The following is a 12,359-nucleotide window of genomic DNA, read 5'->3' on the forward strand; positions in this document are numbered from 1 at the left end:
CAGAGCCTTAAACCACGAAGGACTTCACCGTCCATTGACACCCACCTACCCCATCTCTCTCTCGCTCGCGCGCTCTATATAAGCGCACCGAATCAAGCTCTGAATCATCATCGTCTCTCCGAAAGGCGTCAACTTCAAGCCGTTTTAGCTACACCCATTTCTTTCAGTTCTTCTAATGGCAGTGACCGAAGCGACGGGTCGAGACGGTCCCGACTTCTCCGCGTTGCCCGAAGGGTGCATCGCCAACGTTGTCTCCTTCACGAGCCCACCCGACGCGTGCAGGATCGCGTCAGTCTCGCCAGTTTTCAAGTTGGCATGTGATTCCGACGTGGTCTGGGCGTCGTTCTTGCCGGCAGACTGCCGCTCGATGGCCTCCCAGAGCGCTTCGTCGATGAAGGAGCTCTACTTCAGTCTCTGCGACCACCCCGTTCTCATCTGCGATGGCAAAATGGTAAGTCTTCCCCCGTCTTGCCGCTTCAAACCGCCTCTTCCTATTCTTTTTCTATTGTTATTATTGTTTTGCGGATTGAAGGGGGTGATATGCGATAACTGTTCTTCATGTTTGATTTTATAGAATATCGAAATGTGATTCATGTGATGTGCTATAGCCTGCACGTTTTGAAACACTGCGAGTTTGGCTTGGCAAAAATAAAAAATGTTCTTTCAATTGTCGAGTAGTTGAATTGAAAGGTGGTGTCTTCAGCACATGTTTCTTGGCCTCTTCCCGCCTGAACCGAATGAGTGTATTTTGTTTCTTTAAGGAGAAGCCTTTGTCATATTATAATCATGCTGCGGCTTCCCCTGGACATTTTTCTTTTGCACACAGCCACGATCTGAATGTGAAAGGTTGATTGAGTTGTATGAATCAACTCAGGGTTTACGTTGGCAAGATAGAGAATGATAAATGAAGGGTGAATAAAAAAGAAAGAAAGGATCTTTCATCTGAAAATGAAAAGATTCGAGTGGTTGGGAGCAAGGAATGGATAGATATATTGAATCATTCTCTTTTGGTATAAAAAGATAATGATAATAAGGAAGCGTACTTTCACTTTATATATAATGCCTCTATAGATAGTATAACTGGTGACTGCAACAAAAAATAATCAAAGTTTAGGGGGATAATTTGTAAATTCACAAAATTTTTAGGGGTGATTATGCAATGGTTTTGAAGTTGAGGTGGTTTTGAACAATTATCTTTTTTGTTCTTCTTCTTCTTCTGGTCAAATCTCATGTTACCGCTTCTATTTAACTTGAAACGAGTTTTCCTACTTTAAAGTTTGACGAAGAAGTCCATAAACAACTTTTGCTTAAAAAGGCCAAGACAAACACCCTCGCTATAATCTTACCCTTACCCAGAAAAAAAAAAAAAAAAAAACACCCTCGCTATTATATTGGAAAGGGGACAGCATAGATGGTGGAATAAGTGCTAAGCTTTTTTGCTTTGCGCATGCTATATTTGCTGAAACATTATATTTGTTTTCTCAAAACCACGTCGGCCTGATTCTTGTTGTTTATGTGAATCCAACATGCTTTGCAGAGCCTTTCGCTGGACAGGCATAGTGGGAAGAAATGCATCATGCTATCTGCGAGGGCTCTGTCTATAACATGGGGTGATACTTCGAGATATTGGTCTTGGAATCACTCGCCCATCTCCAGGTAATACATTATTTCCTCCACTCTCTCTCACCTTCATGAAGAAAATGGGCGTAGCATTGATTCGTTTGTCTCGAGATAAACTTTCTTTTGTGTCTCCCTCAAAGGTGATGATTATATGGAATGTCCTTGTGAATCAACAGATTTGCAGAAGTTGCTGAACTCATCAGGGTATGTTGGCTCGAAATCAGAGGCACCATTAGTTCTTGCATGCTGTCGCCGGGAACCCTTTATGCAGCGTATTTGGTATTCGATGCCAGCACGTCTGAAGGATTTGAATTGCGGCCTATAGAGGTTGGAGCTGGATTTGCTGGTGCTGAAGTGGGCAAACAGGAGCGCGCTGCTTATGTATCCAGAGCGATGACGGCGAGGTTTGGTTTTCAGGGCAGGTCGCCATGGTTTGCATCTGCATGGCTAGAGTTATGTGAGAATGGGAATTTTCCTAAAGAGAGGCGAGATGGGTGGTCAGAGATAGAGTTAGGTGAGTTCCTAACGAAGGATGGAGAAGATGGGGAGGTTGAAATGCTTTTCAAAGAGACGAACGGTGGTAATTGGAAGTCCGGACTGGTTGTGGAAGGGATCGAAATTAGGCCCAAGGATAGGAAATAAAAGTGCCTTTATGCAGGGCATGGGCAAGTTTGGATGTATTATCCCTTGATTAATAGGTTTTTTCTCTTCGTTTTGCTGTTGTTCTTTCGATGTTCTTTTATCAATTTTTAGTAGCTGTCTACCAAATCAGAAGGCGTGCTTGTGACCTAACGTAAGTGGGGAAAGCATATGTCATGGAGCGAATGGTTTTCGATCGGCTCCTTTTGAAACATCCATAAAATGATTCCTCGTCTTCCCATTTCGACAACCAAGAATATTTTCGACAAATTAAAGCGAGGTTCAGTCTTTCCTTTTCAACGGCAAAAAATATTTTAGACTGATCCTAATAATCGATCGTGCTTCGTTTCAAACAAAAATAAGTTGTATATGGCCAAAAGAAAATGTAAGAAAAGAGAGTACTAGAATTTGACCTCTACCACTGAATAAAATCAAGCCAATAGAAAAAAAAAAAAAAAGAAGAAGAAGAAGAAGAAAAAAGGAATCTCGTGAACTATTTTTCACTTTATAGTACAAAAACAATATGCACATTGAAAAACAGAAGCATCTCCAGATCGGATGGCAAATATTAAATACTAAACACAACTTAGAATCACAAAAAAAAAAAAAGAGGCGAGTATAGAGAGAATAAGGTTTGTTCGAGGTCGTGGGGACTCGTGGCTGCTATTGGTGACTAGTGGAGTGACAATGGTGGCCGTTACTTGTGAATGACGCCGGTGAAGAAGATGAAGATGGAAGAATAGAATAACGATAGGCATTTAGGAAAGGATGAGAGAACAAGTGAGTGTGAGTTCGAAGGATGAAATAAACCCTAATTTTAGAAAGATAAGATTCTTGTTGTGACTAAGTAATAGAATGGTAATCTTTTAAGTATAGAAAGGATATTTTTTCGGGTAAATTTGTTCAAAAAGTTCTATAGTTATTACATTTTAATCAATTTATTTATAAACATTTATTCTTCTTTTTTTTTTTGGTCGAAAGTTATAAACCTTTCAATTGTATCAATTGAGTTAATCTAGTCAATTTTGGCCAAAATCGTTGACATGAACACCAGTCGTGTTATGTGGCATGGTTGATATTGATGTGGATAATTTTCAATAATACTTTAATACTTATCAATTTTTAATATTTTCTTTCATTTTCTTTTCTTTCTTTTTTCCTTCCCTTCTTCCTCTAGTTGATTGTCGGGCCTCGGGCGACTGACCAAAGACAAGGGCCAATGAGATTAACTTTGCCATCGCTAGGTGCAGTTGGCCTTGCTTAGCCATTTGCGAGGTCGAGCTCACCAACCTAACAATGACAAGCCTTGCTCGCCCTGGCAAGGTTGAGCCTTACTAGAGGTTGGTGAGGTGGGTTCAAGCCTCGTCCAACAATCACAAGGTCAACCTCCCCTACCCTTGCCTCTAAGAAGTCAAAGAAAAAAAAAAGATAGAAAATAAAAATAAGATAAAAATTAGTAAATATCTAAAAATATTATTAAAAATTATCAACATCAGTGCTAGTTATGCTACATAAAATGGTCGGTGTCCATATAAGCAATCTTCAATCAAAATTGGTTAGATGGATTCAATTGGCAAGATATGAATCCATATTTTTAATAATTTTTCCATATTTTTTCTATGCCAACATTTATATAAATCACGGGGCGAGATGAGACGGTGTGAGATCTTATCTATTTGTATTCATGTCTTGTGCGGGACATGTAACAACCATTTCTTCCCCATCCCCATCCCCATCACACACCCAGCACCGAGCGGGGCGGGGTAGCCTAGGGCCCTGAATGAGGCCGGGCCCGACGGGGTCCGGCATGATGGCAATATTTTACCATCCCTGTCAACTATCAGTATCTTACATTTAAGTAATTCACGACACTCTTTGTTCGATCTCACGTTCATTACTCCATGTCATATTCGGGCCTCATATATACGTATTTAAGTCATCAATAACTTCTGCTATTACATCAGTTTTAAAATCAGATTGTGCTATGTATTTAATCCAATAAATTATTCCCTTTTCAAGTCATCTATGTTATCGACCCCAAAAAAAAAAGTCATCTATGTTATACTGCATGATCATTACAATTCAAATAAGTAACAGTTGATATTTCATTGTGTCCCTTTGCGTTACGATACAAAAACATAACTATAGACAATTGCACATTTTCGATTAAAAGAAATGGGATGGCTACTAACAATGTGACGCTATCACTGTGTATAAGAAACTCTTCTTTCACCTTAACATATTTAAATGACGGCACTACATCAAGCAGTTTTTAATAATTGTCATTTAGCTAGATTGGAAGAGGAATTTATTATCAAATTTCTACGGTTTTTTTTTTTTTTTTTTGGTAAAAAGAAGATTTCTACGGTTTGTTTCTAATAAGGAAACCGAATATTCCATTATTTCTGTTCCTTGTAGGTTTTGAATCGTTTTGACTTATTGATTGACAAATTTGAAGTGTTTCAAGCACAAGACAACTTTCGCCTTTTAATCTGTTTTAACAAAATTGATTTTAACATGATCGACAAATTTGAAGTCTTTCATTGACGAATTGATTTTCACCTTTTAGTATGTCACACTAAACGAAAAGTTAGTTTGAGATTTTTTTATTTCATCACATTTTCAAGCCAACATTTGTCGATGAATCACCATATAGTCTGTACACATATTTTAAAACTATGAAAACTACACAGGGAGTCCTAAATTTTATCACGTATTTCAATTGAGTCTTACAACTTTTGATTGTTCAATTAAAGCTTGAATTTTTCACTTATTGCAATCATGTTCTTTCGATAAATAATACGTTAAATTAACCACTGACACTCATTACTCATGTGGCATCCTTAAATTGCAATTTCTAATACAATTAAAGCACTTGATTGCATTTTTAGTGAAGATTCGGGGCTTAATCAAACTTATTTAAAGTTTTAGCGCTTAATTGCATTTTTGGTAAAGGTTTAGGTTTGATTAAAACAATTGAAAGTGTTAAGACTCAAATGTATTATGTACATAAGATTTAGGATTTATTGCAATTTTTCTCATATACTCACGAAAGTACGATAAAATGATTTTCTCATGTTACTAATAGATGTTACAATCTATTAGCGTATTGTTATTCATTGAACTAGATTCTCGTGTTTTACGGTTAGCATTTCGAATGAACAACTGAGTTTATTTAGGTGTTAATTGAATCAATTTACTCTCTAGCTATTGAGATTCTTCACGGCTCCAATTCAAATTAGAAACGTCTATGCGGGCTGCATAATAAACTGCACACCTGATTTTTGACCAAATAATTGATGTTCGTGTTCTAAATGATTTTTGTACAAATTTGAAGTGAATGACTCATGCCATCTTTAATATAAAAACCTCTGATACCATATCAAAAACTTATATTAAAAGTTTAAATTAACAAGCGGAGGGAGGCGATGCAAATATGAAGAGCATATATAATCTGTTATCAAACGATGTTGGGTAATATTTCAATAATGACAATTGTACTCGACATGATGGAGTGCAATTTGCGAGCAATATGTCAACTCATCACATTTTGAAGGATGCATAATTTATCATAACTTTTCTTCTTAAACACTGCTCGAACGGTATGATTGATAGTAGGGCCGTGCAGCTAGATCTCTCTAGTAGCTGCCGAAGACATGAAACGTGCAACATGAAAAGTGAAAGGAATGAATCACATCACCTAATATTAAATTGGATGGGATTGTGGTCTTAAATTAATAAAGGCCCGTGTGTCGGAGAAAACCACTGAGAGAGAACCCACTTCCACGACGTGTTGTCTGATCAGCTTTTCATACCAAAAGGTAACGTGTTTCTTGTGCTTGGACTAATCATAATTCAACTAAGGCTTGCCTGTAAATTGGTATAGTTAGCGGACACTTACTATGACCGAGTAGATGTGGATAGTTAAGCAATTGGGCCATTCTGACGACACCTAACCAAAATTTGCATCTACGTTTGGTTCCTCAATCTAATATTCCATCGACCCTCATATACCTAGTATTTATTCTTTAACAAGGAATAAAAAGAAACCTTTGTTGTTAAGGCTCTGTTTGTTTGTGTTTCTTTTTTTTTTTTTTTTTTTGAACACTTTTTTTGTTTTTTTGTTCTTTTGTTCCTAGGAACAAAAAAGAAACAGAAATAAGAAACAACAAATTTGTGTTTCTTATTTCTGAAACACATTTGAGGAACACTTTTCTAATTTCTTCTTCTTTTTTCTTTCGCCGGTCGCCGGCCTCGGCCATGGCCGGCGACCAGCCAACGAGGGCTGGCGGCCTCGCCAGCCACGGCGAGGCTCGCCGGTCCCGGCGAGGCCGAGCCTCGCCGTAGCCGGCGAGGGTCGGCCACTCCGACCTGGCGGTGGCTCGGCGAGGCCGAGCCTTGCCGGCGCGAGCGAGCTCGCCGCCAGATCCGGGGCGAGCTCTGCCGCGGCGAGCTCGAGCTCGCCCAAGGCGAGGCCAACCTTGCGCCGGGCTAGGCGAGCTCAATCTCGCCCAGATTCGGCGAGGCTCGAGCTCACGGCTCATCGAGGCTCGGCCTCGCCGGATCTAGGCGAGTCGGCGTCGCCTGGTGGTGGCCCGGCGAGGCTCAGCCTCGCCGGCCGCTGGGCGAGCTCAGCCTCGCCGGATTTGCGCGAGCTCGAGCTTGCCCAGCCAAGGCGAGGCGCCGGCCAAAAGAAGAAAAAAAAAAAAAAAAAAAGATAAAAAAAAATAGAAAAAATAAAAGATAAAAAAATTATATAAATTTACAAAACGTGTTTCTGTTTATTTTTCATTCCTGAAACAAGTTTATCAAACGCGTTTTTTTGTTCAAAAATTGTTCCCCGGAACAGAAACACTTTTTTCTATTTCTGTTCCCTGGAACAATTTTTAAACAGAAACACAAACAAACGCACCCTAAATGGCCAAGAAGTCTCTATCAATAACCCTTCGAAGCTAAGTTCAAGAAGCAGCACGAGTCTCTTCCAAAACAACAATACACTGATCCTTGAACCATAAGCTCTCTCTTATTTACCTCGAAGCCATGGCATGTGACAAGAGTTTCTCCAGCAGTTACATGCTGTTGAGCCCGGAGAAAGTCGGTGTGATCTATCTCTTTCGCATTTTGATACACACTGATGTGCACAAAAGATATTTCATGGACTCCTCCAAGGAAGGGGGAGAGAGCTTTAAGCGAAGGTGGATCATTTTTTTTTTTTTTTATAACCAAGGATCCGCCGTGCCCCCTTACGGGGGCCCACAGCCCTAGAAGCGCCTGGTGGTACATTCGGGCCCATCAAGACTGGGAAACTAACACAAGACCCCATCACCATGCCCTCCACTTACAACGCTAGCAACTGCGGGTTTCAAACTTTCAACCTTGATGATGAGGGAGGGACTTTCAACCAACGCAGCCACCCACCGGTGGATAGGTGGATCATGTTTGTATCCATTGTCGCAGAAGCTTCTACTTCTTGTGGCCAAACCCCTGTCTTGGAGTGGGTCGAAGATCAAGTTTTGGTTGAATCTCTGGTCAAGCAATCAAAACTTGCGATGGCTACTCGTCAACTTCATTGAAGGTCAGTTTCCGTAGTTACTCATTTTCACCTTCCATTTTTGAATGTGTTGCGAGGCATGGCATGCGGTCTTGGTATATATGCTACAGCGTCTTCATTAAAACAATTCGATAAACGTCTATGTAGTTATATTATTACTTCGTTAGTAAAAATGTTAGAAAATCCAACCCAAAAACTTAAATTTTTGAATATTTGATAATAGTTCCACAAAATCTTATGTGATATTAGAATAGGAAATCTGAATTTAAATCTTTTCTCATCCCTATTTAACTCCCCAATTACATATGATTTCACCTATCTATTATTGTTCATTTTCTTTAAATTTTTATATGTTAAACCTCAGGATGTCCTTTACATCTTTTGTTAAGAAATAGAAGTGAAATTTCAACAAAACGATAACTTACAGTCCATGCATTCATCAAAGGTCGTTACCGAAATCTCCAGATTCAATCTCCGAAAAATAAAGATTTCACCAACTTATACTTGTTCGTTTTGTCCCAAATTTGGTATGTTATTTTTCAAGAAGTCCTTAACAACTTTAATGTAGAAGTCACGGCCAAAATCCAACTCAAACAACACATGAAAGCCAATAGAACATCCAAGGTCGAGCTGTTTTCTGAAGAACAGTTTACTAGTCTCAACCATCCCTCTTAAAACTTCAACTTTTAACACCCTAAACATCCAAAATCTATCACCATTCAAGCACACATACTAGGAACGACATGCAAGAGCAGATTAAGTATCCCAACTTGCCTCTAAACTGAGCAAGCAATGAGCACACATCGACTGGACACGGCAGCGACGAATGACGGACAATCGGCTTCCTTCTTCTTCCGCACGCTCACTCTCCCTTTCTCTCTCGATTTCTCTCTTTCTCTTGGTAGCTCTCTCTTTCTCTTCGGATGAAGCCCTCTCTCTCCCTCTCTTTCTCGCTTAAGCCAGCCATCATTTCCCTAATTTTCTTCCCTCAATGATGAGCAATCATTGGATGTGCATGGGGGACACTTGGCAACTAGGAGGGACAAATGACCTTCTTCATGCAAGATGGGCCTCTCATGGGCCAGTTCCTCCTTGGTTGACAGCCCAATGGGGCTCCATCCGGCCGGGCTTGAGGCCAACCATGGGCCGACGGCTGCTTCCTTTGCTTGGGCTTCGCGCTAGGCCTAAATGGCTGAAGGGTGGGGCTTCTTATGGGTTGGTCGAGAATGGGGTGAGGCAATTGGGCTGGTTTCGGCCTTCAATTATCCAGCCCATCCTTATCCTATTAATTCACCTAATCCTTAATTATATAAATACCTAATTGGAATTTATAATTCACAAAACTTTGTGACCTATCTTAATAAATTCCAATCCATAATCCCCCATGGCCAAAAATAGCATTTTTCTATTAAATAATTATTCACCAAAAGCTTGGCCAAAGTCTTAATGCAAGACATGAATTAGAACCCCCTAAAGATTGGCAAAGAATTCTAGGATGCCACATGAACTCACCCTCCCCTTGTTAACCTGACTAGCTTCATCTTCCCCTTGCGTCTTCTTCTTCATTTCTTCCTATTGCAGCACATTCCACCCAACTCCAGCCCGCCATCTTCATCCCGGCGCCACTAGCCTCCAACGTCAACACGTCACCATCTCCACCATTTAGCTCTCCACCTTCAGCTCATCACCACCGCCAACACAACTAGCCGCTTGTCCACCCAACTCCGAGTCCAGCTGAGTCATCGCCTAGCCGCTAGCCTCGTGAACCGTCCGATGCCCCTAGCCCGTTCGTCTACCCAGGCGCCTTAGCCCGCAGCCTGTGTCCAGCCTAGCCATGTCCGTGAGCCACTTCGTCGCCAGCTCATCCTAGCAGCCACCACACAGCCAAGACCAACCAGCTCCATAGAACTAGATCCCCTCTGGCAGAGGCTTGTAGGGCTGATTCACTTTGTCGTTGGGCCTCCATTGGCGAGACGATAGTCTTAGGTTTTCACGGCCGTCGCGTTGCCGTCGTCGTGAACTCGTCACCATCTTAACTGGTAAGTTAACTGCATAATCCTTGATTAGGTTGTCAATTGCGCTTAAGGAGTTAGATTAATGTTAATTAGGATTAGTTAGTTAATCCTAGGTTAGTGTAACTAGCTTAGTTAGGTTAGGTTAGTTTAGTTAGCTTGGTTAGGTTAGTAGCTTAGGTTGAGTTAGTTAACCATGGTTAGGTTAATTAAGTTTGATTAGCTTAATTTATTGCAATTAGCTTAATAAATTATGATTTAATTAATTAATCGTAATTAGCATAATTAGTGACAAATTAACCGTTTCGTGAAATTTTACACTCGTTCTCGTGGATGAATTTATACGTGGATTTGATGGCTTATATGTGCTATGATGTACAATTGAGTGCTTGGTGGTAGTTATTGATTATTATTGCAAACTCGATTTTTTGGGCATTTAAATAGAAAAAATGCTAGGTGTTAGTTTTTGACGTCAATTTTTATGTACTATATAAAATCGTGGAGTTTTGAAATTAGAGTGTACTCAATTTGATAGTTCGATTTAAATACGTGACCACATACGATTATTTTACCGAGATTTTTAATATGAAGAAAAGTTGCCAAGTTCATTATTTGAAAATGAGGTATTTGAATGCAAAGCATGGTGTTCTTGGCCAAGTATGTGCATGTATGGTCACTATCGAAACCCGTAACCCGACGAGAGTTGGGGAGGCGATGCCTAATTAAATTTGGATGCCCAGTGTTAACGGATGCCGGTTGCGATGAAGGTCGGGCCAATGCTCCTTTATGGAATGACGTCTAGGTGCGTAGTGCTAGACGTTGCCGTGTCTGACAGAGTGGGATGATGCCCAGTTACGCGGGATGACTACCGACTGTTTAGTTGGCCCTGGTCAATGGGTCGTAATAACTAGAACACACCTGAATGGTTGTGATAGCTGTGCCTAATTATGGGGCAAAATTGTGGCATGGTATGAGACATGTCATAACTGTTTTACCTTATAATCGAGACCCATGTGAATGAATGATGTGTTCCGGTTATTAAATTACGCTTGTTGCATTGATAATAGCATGTGTGATGAGCTAACATGTAGGGATGTGTTGAGGCGAGGTGTGTTTTGTATGGTGCGTGTTTAGGATTGCCTTGAGGTGAATTTGCATCCCTAATTGGGGTTTAGGGTCTTGACTCACTGAGATTTATCTCACTCCGTCGTAGTTAACCTTTTCAAGTCCTTAGTATGGAGATACGTCCGTTCGTTTTGGGGTTCCGTGGGAGATGGACTACGAGTCCTCCTTTTTCCCCATTCCCGGGATCACCTAGACTCGCGAGCTAGTGGTGACCATGATTTCCAGGACCACCAAAACTCCTAGGGTTAACTTGGTTTGTTTATAAAGTGTGGTTTGTGAAAAATTGCTAGTGTGTTTTTACTATCCTTGTGTTTGATTGTTGGCCGGGTGTTTATTTAATTCACTTCCGCATGTGGTTAATTAAAAGATACAAAGAACGAGTCGGCGGCACATCCTGGGATATCACACTTTTGGCACGCCTCGAACCTCGGTGCGCACATCCCTCAATGGTTTACTGATAATGCGACGTTAAGGCAGATCGCCGACACCCCCCCCCTTTTCCCATTAAGCACATACATAAGTGAATTAAATAAACACTTGGCCAATAAACAAAAGAGATAATCAATCAAAACAAAAGTTGCCAAAAACAACTTATTCACTTATCAACTGTTAACCCTAGGAAGTTTAATATTTACAAACTTTATACCGGCAACTTCCAACCAACCAACAAAACCAACAGTGGTTTTAGTGTTAACCTAAACTTCACTAACGACAAGCCAAGCCCGTACTTGGTAGATCTCTACACTACGGCCCTGAAAAGGTTAACCACAACAGGGTGAGATAAATCTCAGTGAGTTAAAACTCTAAACCTTGGTTAGGATGCAAATTCACCTCGGCGGTCCCTAAACACGCACGACACCTTGCCTCTGCGCGTCCCTGCACATTAGTATATCACATATAATATTATCAATGCATCAAGCGTAATTTAATAACCAGAACACATCAATTCAATCACGTGGGTCATGATTATAAGACCAAACCGTTATGGCATATCTCATACTTTGTGCCACACAATTTTTTCCCATAATTAGATGCAACTATCACAACCACTTAGACGTGTTCTAATTATTATGACCCATCGGCCACGGCCAACTTGAAAGTCGGCGATCATCCGGTGTAATCAGGCATCGCCCCGCCTCGTCGGGCATAGCATCGTCTAGCATCCTCCGCCTAGACGGCATTCCACACAGGAGCATCGTCTTGCGTATTCATACGCATTAGGACAAGTTCCACTTAGTGACCATATTGAGATAGCTAGTATAAGCACCTAGAGGGGGGTGAATAGGTGTAAAAATAATTCTTCGTGATATAAGAACAATACTAAGCAGACAATAGAAAGGAAGTTCTTCTTTGGTTAACAAGACGAATTATGATCAAAGTAAAGTAGAGAGTAGGGAAGAAAATTGAACACA

At 40.7% G+C, this 12,359-nt stretch overlaps 1 protein-coding gene across 1 annotated transcript; it reads left to right on the plus strand.

Moving 5' to 3' along the window:
* Nucleotides 1-62: 62 nt before the first annotated feature.
* On the plus strand, nt 63-2,262 carry LOC104416781 (F-box protein PP2-B1). The gene is made up of 3 exons (XM_010028129.2): nt 63-451; nt 1,538-1,656; nt 1,797-2,262. The coding sequence occupies exons 1-3, from the start codon at nt 176-178 to the stop codon at nt 2,260-2,262; spliced, it is 861 nt and encodes a 286-aa protein (XP_010026431.2). The 5' UTR covers nt 63-175.
* Nucleotides 2,263-12,359: the final 10,097 nt, after the last annotated feature.

This window comes from Eucalyptus grandis, chromosome 1, assembly GCF_016545825.1.
Source record: "Eucalyptus grandis isolate ANBG69807.140 chromosome 1, ASM1654582v1, whole genome shotgun sequence".
In the NCBI taxonomy this organism is placed as follows: Eukaryota; Viridiplantae; Streptophyta; class Magnoliopsida; order Myrtales; family Myrtaceae; genus Eucalyptus; species Eucalyptus grandis.